The 17796-nt window shown below is 40.3% G+C and overlaps 1 protein-coding gene across 2 annotated transcripts in view; it reads right to left on the reverse strand.

Moving 5' to 3' along the window:
* Positions 1 to 17796, reverse strand: part of ATL1 (atlastin GTPase 1) — a 105146-nt gene that overhangs the window by 83153 nt on the left and 4197 nt on the right. Inside the window, exon 2 of one of the 2 annotated variants that reach the window (XM_036917356.2) lies at positions 2336 to 2505. In XM_036917356.2, coding sequence (XP_036773251.1) covers positions 2336 to 2369 — 34 coding nt within the window. In that variant the 5' untranslated portion in view covers positions 2370 to 2505. Of the gene's footprint in view, positions 1 to 2335; positions 2687 to 17796 lie in introns of those variants that run through there. The other variant, XM_036917362.2, reaches the window with a different exon arrangement.

Here is a 17796-nt window from a genome sequence, read left to right on the forward strand (position 1 = left end):
CAACAAAGAGGCAATATAGCATAATGGTGAAGACAGAATCTGAAGTCAAACTGCCAGAATTGGAATCTGGCTCTATTATTTACCTTTTAATATGTACAATGAGGTTTATAGCACCTACCTCATGTTATATTAGTTCAATGACATTAGCTATCATTGCTATTGTAAAATGCCTACTATGTGTTAGGCCTTATATCAGGTGCTGGTAATAAAATGGAGTTAAGATGGAGTTGGCTAACATCTTTGCCAAAGAAACCTCTATCTCCTACTCCATATGTTATATTTTCTAAGTCCTTTAGATCATTCATACTTTAGAGCAAAGAAAAATCTGAGTAATAAAGCATTTCCACAGAGTATCAAAATAAGACTCCACAATTCCACAATTTCTTTTCTGTAAAAATTTCCAGTGATAGTGACTCTAGTTTCTTTTCCTAATTTATCACTTGAGTTGAAACTCTCTTGTTGACTTCTGGGTAAACTATTTGGGATATGTTTCTATGAAATACAATTATTTAAGACAGTGTTTCTGAAAGTAACATCCAAAGACCACCTGATTTTTAATCACCTAAAATGCTAATTAACAGGTGGATTCCTAGACTCCATTTCAGACCTATTGATTCAAAAGCTCTGGCTGGAAGATGTGGGATCTGTATTTCTAGTAAGTTCCCAATGTGATTTTTATGCAAATCCCATTTGAGAATCACATTCCAAAAAAAAAACAACAAAAACCTCCACTATATAAAAAATCTGTAACCAAAGGATATACTGAAGAATAATGATACAAAGCTTCACAAAGGAGAAGACCAAAACTGACTTGAACATATACACCTTAACTGTGTTCAAGAAATTCCTATTTTAGGCCAAGGGAAAGGGTATAAAGGAGAGACTCAAAAAGCTTACCCATATTTCAGAAGCAGCAAAGAAAACGGTGTTTTTATAATAGTCACGCTTACTAAAATTGGGGTTTGGTGATCTCAGGAAATGGGAACAATTTATCTTAAACTCAGACAACTATAGACTGACCTCTGTGCTCCAATTCCTGGCATCTACTACAAACCTTGGATAATCTCTCAAATAAACCTTGCCTACTGGAAGTTAGGTTGGGCCTATGACCAATCAGAGGCAAGGTGAATTTTATCTTTTGGTTAAAGTAAACAGAAATAACCAATTAAAATTTAAGTTTATTCCTCTTGGTCTGATGAAGAGTTATAGGTGTCACTGAGACACGGAAAAAAGTCAGGAAGCTCCAAACTCCTAGTGAATGTAAACTTTCCAAATAATAATTCAAAGCTAATGAATAAAATATTTCTCTACCCACCATGCTACAGTGGCCTGAGGTCTGCTCTGGTTCAGATAATAAATGTCTTTCAGGGTTCTAGTTCCTAAGATGGTTGGGAACTTAGCACTGTGACAAGGAAGAAAAAGACGCCCAACCTGCCCACACTAACCGTCCCGAACCACGTCTGGAGCAGCAGAGCGGGCGGAGCCACGATTTCTCCTGCATCACTGCGCTCTCTCTTCTCCGCCTGCGTGAGCACCGCCCACCCACTCGAGACATGAACCCACTGGGCCTAGCCTCTCCTTCCCCCTCCCCTTGGCCTGGTGCTGAATCATGAGCCCAATATCTCCAAAAGGTAAAATCGAAGAACAATGCCGCCCTCGGGGCCGCCTGAGTCGGGTACCAGGTCGGGGTGGGGCAGGAAAACTGAAAACCACAACTTAATGCTTCCCTTCTCCTCCAATTCCCCACCCAACCCTCAAATTAAAACGACTACTGCAGCGCCGGGGGCGGGGGACTCCCAAACCGGCGCCCTTTCTGCCGGTTGCTCGAGTCTGCAGGGCTCCAACCCGGGCCCGGCGCGCTCCGCCTCATTGTTCCAGCGCGCCGCCCGCCGCCGGGAGCCCGCGCCCTGCCAGGCCCGCGAGCTCGCAGCTCCCGGGGAAGCGGCGGCTGGGGATCCCCGACCCCTCACTCCTCGCCCCTCAGCCAGGTAACAACAGCCCCTCCCGCCTCGCCTTCCTGCAAACCTATCGCTAAAGTGGAACCAGAAGTCCCCCGGAGACAGGCGGTGGGTGCTGTCCAAATGCTGGGAGGAGGAGGACCCGCGCGGGGGCGCGGAGCGGGAGCGGGAGGCTCCGGCCTGCGCGAAGCTGCAACAGTCGCCCCACAGCGCGATTCCGGTTGCACGGGTACCGCCCGGCCATGGTTCCTCCCGCCGGACAGCGAGCAGCTCGGATGTGGCTCGTCTCCCAGCCCTTGGCCCGCCTTATCTCCAGAAGCAGAAAGCGAAGGGTCAGTCCCAGGGCGGGCTGCAGAAGTCACGACAGGCTTACTCACCCCAACTGTTCCTGTCCCTGCGGCTCTTGGCCATGGTGGTCGGGGGATTGGTGGCGGTGAGGCGCTGTCACTGCGCGGGCTCCTCTCCCCGTCTGCAGGTTGCTGGCAATGGGAGGCTCTGTGCCCGCGCTAGGCGCAGTTCGCTCAGACTCGGGGATGTCGCTGCGGCGCTGGTGAGAAGGAGCGGGGAGGAGAAGGGAGGAGAAAGAGGATGAACCAAGCTCAGCATCACAAGCCCGAGTTCACACAAATACCAGCGTCACACCCTCCCTGCCTCAGCCCACCCCCAGAGCGTGAAGACAGTGACAGACGATGTACCGCAACATTTTCAATGTAAAACACACCCACAAATAAACAGCACCTCGTCACTCACACTGGGAAGAATTTAACAGCATTATCCAGTCACAGAAATACACAAACCAGTATATACTGCATCATTCTGAATGTTCAAACACCCGTTTTCTAGAACAGTTACACTGCACTGCAGGCATCATTTACAGAGCCAAAGAAGTTAAAAAAAAATCTGCATTTATTTACCAGGCACCATCCTCCCTCTCCCACTCCCCATTTTTAAAGCAAGGCCATGTTAGAAAAGAAGGTATGGTACATTTTGGTACCTTTACACTGAACAGGCCTGTCTTTTAAAATTAGGATACCAAATTTAGATCAAGATCAAGATAAATGAAAGCTAACTAACTCAGTGTCTAGTGGGCAAATTTCCCACTAGATTTGCTGAGATAAAGTCTGGAGTTATATCAACAAATACTTTCAGTAAAGTAATACTACACAGTCTGGCTGAGCCTTGTCAGTCACAAAGGTTTCAGACAATTTTGAGTGGAAAGCAGAAGGCAATAAATACTTTAAAAAAATATTCTCAATCTCTCATTTCCACTGGTTTCTTCCTCTCCTCCTACAAACTTAGTTTTCAGCATCCTAGAAACACTGTCCCTTCTTGCTACCTCAGGATATCATCATCCCATTCCTCATCTCCTCTAAAAGCTTACTCTTGAATTTGGTTGTTGTGCACACCCTACAGATAGGTTCTGCATAGGAGATTAGTGCTAGCCTCTAAATTACAAGATCCTTGGTCTCTGCTTATTCCTCATCATAAGCAACTCCTCATTCTATGTTTCTCAATGTAATTTACTATGATGGCTTTAGACAGGACTTCCAGCTGATAATTCTTAAATCTCAATTTCTAGTTTTAAACTCTCTTAGAAGTCAACATACCAGAACTGAATTTATAACTGCTTGAGGTCACCTTCACTTGTTCTCCAGACACTTGGAAATCAACATTTCAAAAACCAAACTCTCTCATCCACTACTGCCAAATCTTATATATTGCATATTTCAGTTAATTGTTCTAGTGACCTCAGAGCTGTGAACACTGTAAACCAAATTTACATTATGGTTTTCAAGGGGACTGTTCAGTAGAGTTGCAATCCCAAAACACTAATGAAACAACATAGGAAGATAGAAATTATCTCACCCCTACAACTACAAATCAAATTCATAGGACAAAGGTGTGTTCTATTCTTCTTATATTTCTTCACTGTAATTCTCAGCTCACATTCCAGCCTGATAATTCCTGTCAGCCAAATCTCATTAAAAAAGAGTCCAGTAGATTGCACCAAAAAAAGGAATGCTATACAATTCAGTATCTATTCCTAATTGTAGAAGAAACTTATTTTTAAAAAACTCTTTTCCTTTGTAATTAATAAGTAATCTGTGGGATAAATACTTGTACTGTATGAATACTTTGCCCAAGAACTTGTAATCCAATGGCTTTTAGCATCCATTGATATCCTTTTCTGAATCAACTTTACATTAGTGATTTTTTTTATGCCAGTGATTTTTAAACAAGTATAATAGTTCTTTTAAATTTTACATTTTGTACCTGGCATTCGCTCTTCCACCTTTGTTGAGTACCAGTATAGATTCATGAAATATAAAAAAAAATTGTGTTATTACCATAATTATTCTTTCTAATGTTCAAATTGCCCTAAATTTGGCCAATTGGAGACCCTTTGAGTTAACACCTGTGTCCTTTTAACATATCCTATTTGTCTTTGGTCACTTTCTAGTTTTTTGGCACAAGAAAATGTTTCAAGTTTCTCTTGCATTTTCACTGCCTCAGAACTAGAATCAATCACTTCTCTGGCTCCTTTTAATGAGAAAAGGAATTTAGACACCAGCATCTGGATACTAGCTGTGCTCATTGCTGGCTGGAGTTTCACTATTACTAGACTCTTTCAGTGTACATTGTTAGAACATTTTTTTTTGGTATCATTAATCTACAATTTCATGAGTGACATTATGGTTACTAGACTTCCCCCATCATCAAGGCCCCACCACATACCCCATTACAGTCACTGTCCACAGTGTAGTAAGATGCTATAGAATCACTACTTGTCTTCTCTGTGTTGTACAGCCCTCCCTATGCCCCCCACCCCCTACATTAATGTCTGCTAATCGTAAAGCCCCTTGTCCCCCCTTGTCTCTCCCTTCATACCCATCCTCCCCAATCCCTTTCCCTTTGGTATCTGTTAGTCCATTCTTGGGTTCTGTGAGTATGCTGTTGTTTTGTTTTTTTCTTTGTTCTTATACTCCACATATGAGTGAAATCATTTGATACTTGTCTTTCTCCATCTGGCTTATTTCACTAAGCATAATACCCTCTAGCTCCATCCATGTTGTTGCAAATGGTAGGATGTGTTTTCTTCTTATGGCTGAATAATATTCCATTGTGTATATGTACCACATCTTCTTTATCCATTCATCTACTGATGGACACTTAGGTTGCTTCCATTTCTTGGCTATTGTAAATAGTGCTGTGATAAACATAGGGGTGCATCTGTCTTTTTCAAACTGGGCTGCTGCATTCTTAGGTCAAATTCCGAGGAGTGGAATTCCTGGGTCAAATGGTATTTCTATTTTGAGTATTTTGAGGAACCTCCATACTGCTTTCCACAATAGTTGAACTAATTTAAATTTCCACCAGCAGCATAGGAGGGTTCCCATTTCTCCACATCCTCGCCAAATTTGTTGTTGTCTGTCTTTTGGATGGCGGCCATTCTTCCTTGTGTGAGGTGATATCTCATTGTGATTTTAATTTGCATTTCTCTGATGACTAGTGATGTGGAGCATCCTTTCATGTGTCTGTTGGCCATCTGAATTTCTTCTTTGGAGAAGTGCCTGTTCAGATCCTCTGCCCATTTTTTAATTGGATTATTTGTTTATTGAGGTGTGTGAGCTCTTTATGTATTTTGGATGTGAATCCTTTATCAGATATGTCATTCATGAATATATTTTCCCATACTGTAGGATGTCTTTATGTTCAATTGATGATGTACTTTACTGTACAGAAGCTTTTCAGCTTGATATAATCCCACTTGTTCATCTTTGCTTTTGTTTCCCTTGCCCGGGGAGATATGTTCATGAAGAAATTGCTCATGTTTATGTACAAGAGACTTTTGCCTATGTTTTTTTCTAAGAGTTTTATGGTTTCATGACATACATTCAGATCTTTGATCCATTTTGAATTTACTTTTGTGTATGGGGTTAGACAATGATCCATTTTCATTCTCTTACATGTAGCTGTCCAGTTTTGCCAACACCTGCTGTTGAAGGGGCTGTCATTTCCCCAATGTATATCCATGGCTCCTATATCGTATATTAAATGACTGTATATGTTTGTATTAATATCTGGACTCTCTATTCTGTTCCACTGGTCTATGGGTCTGCTCTTGTGCCAGTACCAAATTGTCTTGATTACTGTGGCTTTGTAGTAGAGCTTGAAGTTGGGAAGCAAGATCCCCTCTACTTTATTCTTCCTTCTCAGGATTGGTTTGGCTATTCGGGGTCTTTGGTGGTTCCATATGAATTTTAGAACTATCTGTTCCAGTTTGTTGAAGAATGCTGTTGGTATTTTGATAGGGATTGCATTGAATATGTAGATTGCTTTAGGCAGGATGGCCATTTTGACAATATTAATTCTTCCTAGCCAAGAGCATGGGATGAATTTTCATTTGTTAGTGTTGTCTTTAATTTCTCTTAGGAGTGTCTTGTAGTTTTCGTGGTATAGGTCTTTCACTTCCTTGGTTATGTTTATTCCTAGGTATTTTGTTCTTTCTGATGCAACTGTGAATGGAATTGTTTTCCTGATTTCTCTTTCTGCTAGTTTATTGTTAGTATATAGGAAAGCAACAGATTTCTGTGTATTAATTTTGTATCCTGCAACTTCGCTGAATTCAGATATTAGCTCTAATAGTTTTGGAGTGAAGTCTTTAGGGTTTTTTATGTACAATATCATGTCATCTGTAAATAGTGACAGTTTGACTTCTTCTTTACCAATCTGGATGCCTTGTATTTCTTTGTGTTGTCTGATTGCCATGGCTAGGAGCTCCAGTACTATGTTGAACAACAATGGGGAGAGTGGGCATCCCTGTCTTGTTCCCCATCTTAAAGGAAAAGCTTTCAGCTTATTGCTGTTAAGTATGATGTTGGCTGCGGATTTGTCATACATGGCCTTTATTATGTTGAGGTACTTGCCCTCTATACCCATTTTGTTAAGTGTTCTTATCACGAATGGATGTTGAACTTTGTCAAATGCTTTTTCAGCATCTATGGAGATGATCATGTGATTTTTGTCCTTCTTTTTGTTGATGCTGTGGATGATGTTGATGGATTTTTGAATGTTGTACCATCCTTGCATCCCTGAGATGTATCCCACTTGGTCATGGTGTATGATCCTCTTGTTGTATTTTTGAATTCAGTTTGCTAATATTTTGTTGAGTATTTTTGCATCTATGTTCATCAGGGATATTTGTCTGTAATTTACTTTTTTGGTGGGGTCTTTGCCTGGTTTTAGTATTAGAGTGATGCTGGCTTCATAGAATGAGTGTGTAAGTATTCCCTCCTCTTCTATTTTTTGGAAAACTTTAAGGAGAATGGGTGTTATGTCTTCTCTATATGTCTGATAAAATTCAGCAGTGAATCTATCTGGCCTGGGGGTTTTGTTCTTGGGTAGTTTTTTGATTACTGATTTAATTTTGTTGCTGGTAATTGGTCTGTTTAGTTTTGGTTCTTCCTTGGTCAGTCTTGGAAGGTTGTATTTTTCTAGGGACTTGTCAATTTCTTCTAGGTTTTCCAGCTTGTTAGCATACAGATTTTTATAGTATTCTCTAATAATTCTTTGTATTTCTGTGAGGTCCATCATGATTTTTCCTTTCTCATTTCTGATTGTTTATGCGTGTAGATTCTCTTTTTCTCTTAATAAGTCTGGCTAGGGGTTTATCTATTTTGTTTATTTTCTCAAAGAACCAGCTCTTGGTTACATTGGTTTTTTCTATTGTTTTACTCTTCTCAATTTTATTTATTTCTTCTCTGTCTTTATTATTTCCCTCCTTCTGCTGACTTTGGGCCTCATTTGTTCTTTTTTCAATTTCAATAATTGTGACTTTAGACTATTCATTTGGGATTGTTCTTCCTTCTTTAAATAGGCCTGGATTGCAATATACTTTCCTCTTAGATCTGCCTTCTCTGTGTCCCACAGAAGTTGGGGCTTTGTGCTGTTGTTGTCATTTGTCTCCATATATTGCTTGATCTCTGTTTTAATTTGGTCATTGATCTATTGATTATTTAGGAGCATGTTGTTAAGCCTCCATATGTTTTTGAGCCTTTTTATTTCCTTTGTACAATTTATTTCTAGTTTTATACCTTTGTGATCTGAGAAGTTGGTTGGTTGAATTTCAATGTTTTTGAATTTGCTGAGGTTCTTTTGTGGCCTAGCATGTGGTCTATTCTGGAAAATGTTCCATGTGCAGTTCAGAAGAATGTGTATTCTTCTGCTTGTGGATGTAGAGTTCTGTAGATGTCTGGTAAGTCCATCTGTTCTAGTGCATTGTTCAGTGCCTCTGTGTCCTTACTTATTTTCTGTCTGGTTGATCTGTCCTTTGGAGTGAGTGGTGTGTTGAAGTCTCCTGAAATGAATGCATTGCATTCTATTTCCTCCTTTGATTCTGCTAGTATTTGTTTCACATATGTCGGTGCTCCTGTATTGGGTGCATATGTATTTATAATGGTTATATCCTTTTGTTGGACTGCCCCCTTTATCATTATGCAATGTTGTTCTTTATCTCTTGTTACTTTCTTTGTTTTGAAGTCTATTTTGTCTGATATAAGTACTGCAACACCTGCTTTTTTCTCCCCATCGTTTGCATGAAATATCTTTTTCCATTCCTTGACTTTTAGTCTGTGTGTATCTTTGGGTTTGAGGTGAATCTCTTGTAAGCAGCATATAGATGGATCTTGCTTTTTTATCCATTCTGTTATTCTGCATCTTTTGATTGGTGCATTCAGTCCATTTACATTTAGGGTGATTATCAAAAGATATGTACTTATTGCCATTGTAGGCTTTGGATTAGTAGTTACCAAAGGTTCAAGGGTAGCTTGTTTACTATCTAACCATCTAACTTAACTCTCTTATTAAGCTATTATAAACACAGTCTGATGATTCTTTATTTCTCTCACTTCTTATTCTTCCTCCTCCATTGTTTATATGTTAGGTGTTTTATTCTGTACTCTTTTGTGTTTCCTTTGATTGTTTCTGTGGATAGTTGATTTTGTTTTTTGCCTTTAGTATTTGGTTGGTCTGCTTTCTTTGCTGTGATTTTGTTTTCTCTGGTGACATCTATTTAGTCTTAGGAGTGCTTCCATCTAGAGCAGTCCCTTTAAAATAGCCTGTAGAGGTGGTTTTTTGGGAGACAAATTCCCTCAACTTTTGCTTGTCTGGAAATTGTTTAATCCCTCCATCAAATTTAAATGATAATCATGCTGGATATAGTATTCTTGGTTCAAGGCCCTTCTGTTTCATTGCATTAAATATATCATGCCATTCTCTTCTGGCCTGTAAGGTTGCTGTTGAGAAGTCTGATGATAGCCTGGTGGGTTTTCCTTTGTAGGTATTCTTTTTTCTCTCTCTAGCTGCCTTTAATACTCTGTCCTTTTCTTTGATCTTTGCCATTTTAATTATTACATGTCTTGGTGTTGACCTCCTTGGATCCCTCATGTTGGGAGATCTGTGGGCTTCCAGGGTCTGAGAGACTCTTTCCTTCCCTAGCTTGGAGAAATTTCCAGCAATTATTTATTCAAATACACTTTCTATCCCTTTTTCTCTCTCTTCTTCTTCTGGTACCCCTATAATGCGAATATTGTTCCGCTGGGATTGGTCACACCATTCTCTTAATATTCTTTCATTCCTGGAGATCATTTTATCTCCCTCTGCCTCAGCTTCTCTGTATTCCTGTTCTATGATTTCTATTCCATTAACAGTCTCTTGCACCTCATCCAGTCTGCTCTTAAGCCTGTCTGTCTATTGTTTCATTTCTGTTATCTCCCTCCTGACTTAATCCCTTAGCTCTTGCATATTTCTCTGCAGGTCCATCAGCATGGTTATGACTTTTATTTTGAATTCTTTTTCAGGAATATTGGTTATATCTATCTCAGCAGGCCCTCTCTCTGGGGTTGTCTGAGTGATTTTTGACTGGACCAGATTCGTCTGCCTTTTCATGGCGATAGAAGTGGTCACAGCCAGGTGGCACGTGTGTCAGCTGGGAGATCAAAGTCCCTTCCTGCTTGTTGGTTGCCTTGCCCTTCTCTGCTGCCTGTGCCCATTACCCACACACTGGGAGCAGACTCTGGGACAATCTCCTAAGCTGCCGTGGGCAGGGCCGCCCTCAGGCTAGCCTAGAGCACTGCGGGGGTTGCAGCCATGCCAGGTGTGTTCTCCTGTGAGAATGGTACCCCTTCATACCTTCCGGGCCTTGCTCCAGCTTCTGCTGCCTGTGCTGGTTACCCACACACCAGGAACATACCCTCGGACAATCTCCTGAGCTGCCGTGGGTGAGGTCACCCTCAGGCTAGCCTAGACCACTGCGGGGAGTCACAGCCGTGCCAGGTGTGTTCTCCTGAGAGAACCATGCCCCTTCGTGTCTTCTGGACTTTGCTCCAGCTTCCACTGCCTGTCCCGGTTAGCTGTGCACTGGGAGGAGTCTCTGGGTGGTTGCTGTGTGTCGGGCCACTTTCCGGCTGCTCCGCAGCTGTGTGGCAGGTCAGCCGGTTTGCTTGTAGCTCTGGCTGAGGGGAAGGAATGGCAGGCTGCTTATCGCTGTGAGGGCTGTTTGGTCTGCTTTACCCCCCAGGGGGTTAGGGGACCCAAAGTTTCTCAAGATTCCCAGCCTGCTGGGCTGAGTGTGCTGAGATGATTTTGTTCACCTGTTGAGCCCTTGTCCCTTTAAGACTTTTAAAAAGCACCCTCTTTTCTTTTGTCCTAAGGGAGCTGGCTGTGAGGACCTGCTTGCAGTCTCCATCTCAGACCCTAGCCTTCCATTTCTCTAATATCCAGCACACCATGCAATGTGTGTCTGTGCTCCCGGTGCAGTTTACTAGGGCTGGTTATTTAGCAGTCCTGTGCTTCCATTCCCTCCCCACTCTGACTCCTTTCCTCCTGCTGGTGAGCTGGGGTGTGGGGAATGCTCAGGATCTGCCAGGCCGCGGCTTGTATCTTATCCCCTTCATGAGATGCTGAGTTCTCACAGATGTAGATGTAGCTTGGCTGTTGTACTGTATCCTCTGGTTTCTCTTTTAGAAATAGTTGTATTTGTTGTATTTTCAAAAATATATATGGTTTTGGGAGGAGATTTTCACTGTCCTTGAGCTGGAAGTCCCATAATTTTTTTAAACTGTAAGTTTAATGTACTCTAAACAAATACCTCCAACAGTATGAAAACATATATATTACAGGGTTATTTATTGCAGCATTTTTTGTAATTGCAAAATTCTGGAAATAACCTAAAGGCCTACATATGGGAGAGTGATTGAAAACAATATAATACATACATCTACTCCATGGAATAATATGCAGCTGTAAAAAAAAGAATAAAGATCATTATGAAGTGATACAGATTGATTTCCAGAATATACTGTTAAATGGGGGATGGGAGGAATCCCAAAGCACACTTTACTTATCCTTAAGAAAGAAAATGGTATGAAAAAATAAACATGTGTGCTTATCTGTGTAAAAGAAGTACAGGAAAGACAAACTAGAAACCTGTAAGAGATGAGTGAGAATTGGGTGTGAGCAAGGAGAGAATGGGAACAGGATAGTAGGGGTAAGGAGGACTGATACTTCCCTAAGTGTAACCTTTTTTTTATATAGCTCTGACTCTTTGGTAATGTTTCACATTTCCAAAATGAAAAACTAATTAAAATCAACCAGGATATGGGGGCAGGGTAGGACTCAAAATGGAATTTCAAACAGCTAAAAAGTGAACCTAACTGTACTACAGGTGAGTAACTACAACTGAAGGGTGTAGGAAGAAAAGAACTAACCTGAAGAACTTTAAGAAACAGTATTTTGACTACATGCTGTTAGAATGAAGACAAAAACTGTACACAAGTATGGTACTCTACTTTATTTTTTTCCTCCTAGAATGTACATGGGTTAGCAATTCTGAAATTATGTATGCCCTAAATTGAACAAATATACAGTGCATAATCAGAGTCATATTTCTTGCTACTGGAAATAAAGTTGTAATAAGGAAAGGGGGAAGGATAGAATGAACACTGTGATGTTGTATTGGAATCTGAGGTATCAGTATGATACAGTAAAAATGCAAATAACTCAATTTTTTTAAGTGAGCAGAGGCTTTAACAGACATTTCTCCATAGAAGACACACAAATGGCCAATAAGCACATGAAAAGACGATTAACATCTTTAATCCCTAGAGAAATGTAAATCAAAACCATAATGAGGTGACACTTAATACTAGGATGTCTAGAATCAAAAAGACAGATAATAAGTGTTGGTGAGGATGTGAAGAAATTGACACACTCATACACTGCTGGTTGGAATATAAAATGGTGCGGCCACTTTGGAAAACAGTGTGATAGTTTCTCAAGAAGCTAGAGTTGCCATATGGTCCAACAATTCCACTCATAGATATCTACCCAAAGAAATGAAAACATATGTTCATGCAAAAACTTGTACAGGAATGTTCATAACAACATTACTCATAGTAGCCAAAAGGAAGAAACAATCTAAATGCCAAATAACTGAAGAATGGATAAAAAAGGTGGTATATCTATACAATGGAATATTATTTGTCCATAAAAAAGAATGAAATACTTAAATATTCTATGTCATGGACGGACCTTGAGAATATACTAACTGAAAGAAGCCAATCCTAAAGACCACATACTGTGATTCCATGTACATGAAATGTCCAGAATTGGTAAATCTATAGAGAAATAAAGTAGATTAATGGCTGCCTAGGGTTAGGGAGGTTGGGTGGGCGAAACTGGAGAGTGACTGTTACTGAGGAAGAGGTTTCTTTTTGGGGTAATTAAAATATTTTAAAATCAACTGTAAAATTAACTTTGTGAATATACTAAAAATCAATAAGTTGTACACTTTGAATTGGTGAATTATATGGTATGTGAATTATATCTCAATAGGCTGTTTTTAAAAGGTCCAAGTCAAGTTTACTTTAAGCCAGAAAAAAAGAAAAGGTATTTTTACTTCATTACTCTAGATCCTTTCTCTTTCTGACTCCTCCATAAATTATTCTTTCCCTCCTGTATCCTCAATTTATATTTTCTTCCATTTGTTTCTTCACCATGCTCATTTCCCTTCATCATAAAAAAGATCAGGAGTTTCTGAATAGTTGATGCTCCAGCTCACTACTCCCCTCTATAACTAGAAATTTTGGAAAAGTATTTATTTATATCGGTTAGAATATTTTTGGCAGCAACTCAAAACAGCTTAAACAAAAAGGGCATTTATTGTTACATAATTTTTTTGAAGATAGGTTGGTTCTATGGTGGCTAATTCATCAACCCTATGTCATCATGGACCATTTTAATTAGGCTATGGATTTGACAGCTATAAAAAAAATTACAGTGGTTTAAGACAGATACTTAATTTTCTCTCATGAAATAATCTGGGCATAAGCCATCCAGGGCTAATGTAGTGGCTTCAAAATATCAAGGAACCCAAGCTCTTTATACTTTCTTATATCCTTAACTTAGGACTTCCATCATATATGATCCAAGACAGCTGCATGGGCATTCACATCCTCACTCTAGCCAGATAGAGAGGAAGAAAGGGAAGAAGTGGATCTATCCATTCTAGCAATAGACATTGCACATATCACCTCCACTCAAATACCATTGACCAATACATGTCCCACCTAATTGACAAGTGTACCATGTATCCAGCTAAAATTTAGGGGGTCTAATACTAAAGAAAGAAAGGAAATGGATATTGGAAAATCCTAGCAGATTTTGATAGAAGGACCAAAGTTGGATTCTACAATCCTCAATTTCTGAGCTTATTTTCTAACGTGGGCTCCTCTCATGGTTCCAAAATGGCATTTGCCATTCCTGTCATCAGAGACAGATAGCCATAGCTAGAGCCATAAAAAGGCATGCCTGTGTCTTGTGTACCTTGTTAAAAGCAAGGAAAACCTCCCTAGAAACACTCCAACAGACTTTTCCTCGTGTGTCATTGTCCATAATTGTCTAAACCTAAGCCATCCCTTTCACAAGAATAAGAGACTAGGCCAATCAAGATATATCCTCTAAATTTGGGGAGGGTCTCAGTCTCCTCTGATGGACATACCACTCAGAAAAGGTCAACAAAATTATGGTTCTAATAATAAGGAAAGAGGAGGACAAGGCCTAAGGTGAAAATCATAGCTTCTGTCTTTTCTTACTCTCCACCAGTATCTCATCTTGTGGGGTGACTCAAACTTTACTCCCATAGGCTCCAAGGCTATAGCTGTCTTATCTTCACTGGGTTACCACAGTTTCCCATTGTCCAGTAATATTGGATATATGAATACCAAAAGGTACCCTAGTACGTATCTGGGGTTCTAGACAAAGTCCTTGTTCTCTTTGTGAAGCAGCAATTTCACCTTGATAATGAGGACCAATCACCCCAACCAGTATAATGACCCCCTATCTAACTGCTGCTCAGTGGTCTGAAGACCTCCTATCAGCCAGGTGGTAGTTTCAACTTCCTATTTAATAGAACTGTGACTGTGTTATATGGGCAAAGTATCTGTCCCACGGGCACTAGGGCCTTCAGATCCACCAAGCCCAATGTTTGAAAGACAAAATTGTGGAGACAAAAGTTCTTCAAGTGAGTTATTAGGAATAATAGAAGAGCCACTCCTATTTCCACCCCTTGGTTCCTTGGCCCATGGATTCTGAATATGGGGTAGATGGCAACATATATTGGCTACTAGGTTAAGTCCTATATCATATCCTCACAGGGATTATCTTGTCAGCCAGCAACACAATTGATCTTTTGGTAGGCCTTTCCTTCATTCTACCACACTAGCTTCTAAGTGATGAATTTGAGGTAAGATCACTTAATTCTTTGGGATTGACTCCATTACCATACTTCCCACATAGTATAATAAGTTTCTTGCTAAAATTTCATGTTGTGATACATGGTGATGAAATAAGGCATTCTATAAGCCCATTAATTGTGATACTACTAGAAGCTTTCGAGGCAGGGAAGGTAAACCTGTATCTGGCATATATATCTATTCCAATAAGGACAATCCACTCTTCTCTCCATAATGGAAGGGATCTAGAGTAATTAAACTGCCACTAGGTGGTCGACTGGTCTGTCTAGGGAACAGTGCCATACTGGGGTCTCTGCAGTGGCCTCTGCTATCAGTAGGTTAAACACTCCATGGTGGCAGTAACTATATTATCCTTGGCAAATGGAAGTCATACTGTTGAATCCATGTTTAATCTCCATTCCTACTGCCACATGGGCCCTCTGAACTAGCACCAGGGTGACTGGGTAGAGGCTGACAGACATGGATGCCCTCTTGTGGACAGTTACATGGTTCACAGATACTTTCACATTCTGGGCTGATTATGAGAATTAATCCATAACAACTCCCCACTTACTTCCTTAGCTCAGATCTTCTTTCCAAATTGTTGGCCAACCTACTAGCTACTGTGCATAAATCAGTATACATCCATACCTCAGGCCATCTCTACTTCCTAACAAAGAGGAAAACCAGATGCTTTATACAAGGTCATGCCCATTGGGAGAATTTTTTATCACTATTTTTCAGGATATCTCATCCTGGATGGGAATGTATACTACCAGTTGTAGCAGTATATCATGTGAACCACTCATAAACCATGTCCAAGCTTTTTCTTCCTCTGCTAAATGACCATAAGCCCATATATAAGGTTTAAAAAAAAAGTGGCAAAGAAGCAGAGGCAGGTACAATGGAAGTTTGTCTATTTAATTTACCTGTACCTTCCATATCAGCTCAGGCCACCACTAGTATATCCTTTTCCATTGAAATGGAATTCTGTTGCTCATGTTCAATTTATGATTCAGTAAATTAGGTAATACCCAGTTCCTAAAGAACAGTTCACGTCACACTGTCACTTAGTATCCTGTGGTCGGGTGTTGTCTCTGCCACGGGCTGGTAGCAAGCCAAGAGTTGACTTTCAAATGGAGAGTACTTGTCAACAGATGAGGGCATGTTCTTCTTCCAAAACCCTGGGCCTGTACTGGGATTCTTCTACTGAGCAGGCAAGAAACTCCATATGGTATCCTTATTTACCACTGAGTCTGCTAAATCCTAAAATCTAAATATCAGTGCCATAACATGGACATTCTGTAGGGAATTCTGTTTTTCCAAGTCACATGAACAACTAGCAGTCATATAGGTTACATGGTAAATGGATCACAGAGCAGCCAAGGTGATAATGGTGGCTCTGAAATCCAAACAGGTGAACCAAGCACTGTGTATTTTCTTTGAGGTGGGTGATGAAGGTGGAGTACTGTAACTCCAATGGATTGTTAGAAATGTCACTGTTGTGCAGGTCTCTGAACAGGGTTTATTTCCCATCCTCTGATACAAGGGTCTATCTAGGGTGATTGCTACTTCCTGCTCACTGATCCTATTTGCAAATGTCATCAAGATAATAAATTAGCATGTTTTCTACTGGGTATCAAGGAGATAAAGGTCCTTCTGGAATGATACCATATTAGAACAGAAGTACTTAGTGCTGACATAAGACATGAGAGTGCTGTCCAGTCATGTGAAGGCAAACTGCTTCTGATTATTTCTGTTGATGGGAATTAAAAGTTACATTTTAGGTTTCAGGCCAATAATTGCATTCTGAGTGCCAAGGGCTAGTTGATTTGGGTTTATTTGCTCTAGTAAACACTCCACATATGGAACTATGATTGACAGCAACCTCTGATTAAATTGTTAATAATCCAAAGACATTCTCCAAAACTAATTTGACCTTTGCATGAGCCAAACAGATAAGTTAAAAGGGAAGGACTTACATCTTTCAGATCTTTATTGGTGGCACTACTTTCTGTAATTCCTCCACTGATAAAGTTTAAATTTGATTTTCTACTTTGGCACAGGGGACGAGTTAGCTAGGGAAGGTTCATTTGTCCCTTAGAATCATAATTCACCTGATCCCATGTAAACCTAAGGTAGGGATTCTGTTACTAGATATAGCTATTCCCACATACATTTTGGGACCAGGAAAATAACCCTACAGGGGTCTTCAGACCCACAGCATCCACTATGAAATGGACCTGAACCAAGACTACACTCGACTTTCTTGAGCCTTCACTCTGATCATGGGAATTTTGGTGGCACTTTGAGACTGCAGGGATTAGTATTTGGGACCAATATTTATTAACCTCTAGAAGATCTGGGAATTTCCCATTCCTCAGTTCACAATCACCCTGGTAAAAAGCCACATATCCCTCTGAGAATTGCCTCAGGGAAGATTCACTGTTTATACCAGGCTGCACTGAGGATCCTTCCTCAAAGAATCTGACCTCTCCCTCAATTCAGGGACCCCAGGTTTGTGAACTGGCTTTAATCCAGAAATTGGGTAATATGTCCTCAATGTCCATTACAATAACCTGAATTAGGGATCTGCTCATCAAACCTAGAATTTTTCTGCTTACACATGTTAAATAGCACTTAAGTAGGCTGCTGGTTTCATTCATTCCTAGATATTTCATGATCACAGGCCAACACCAGTCAAACATCCTGATTATCACTTCTTCCTGAAGGTTATCATGGTAATTGTGCTGAACATGTCTTTGACAGTTAGGAATGCTACCTTACCTCTACCAGTATCTCAATTTCCCACTGAAATGGATCCGAATTTCATGGTACATCTCCACCAGCATCTCCAACCAATTGAGGAAAGTCACCAAAGAATTTTTCAAGGATATCTGTGGTCCTTTACTCAATGTCTTGATAAGGGTAAATTTTATGGGCCCTCCTAGGGATGGTATGGGTAGAGCATGACCAAGCAGCATGCACACTATAGAACAAGTCCAATATTACCATTGCCCTAAATCTTCAGATTCTTTCCTCTACAG

The sequence above is a fragment of the Manis pentadactyla genome, chromosome 11, assembly GCF_030020395.1.
Source record: "Manis pentadactyla isolate mManPen7 chromosome 11, mManPen7.hap1, whole genome shotgun sequence".
Classification (NCBI taxonomy): Eukaryota; Metazoa; Chordata; class Mammalia; order Pholidota; family Manidae; genus Manis; species Manis pentadactyla.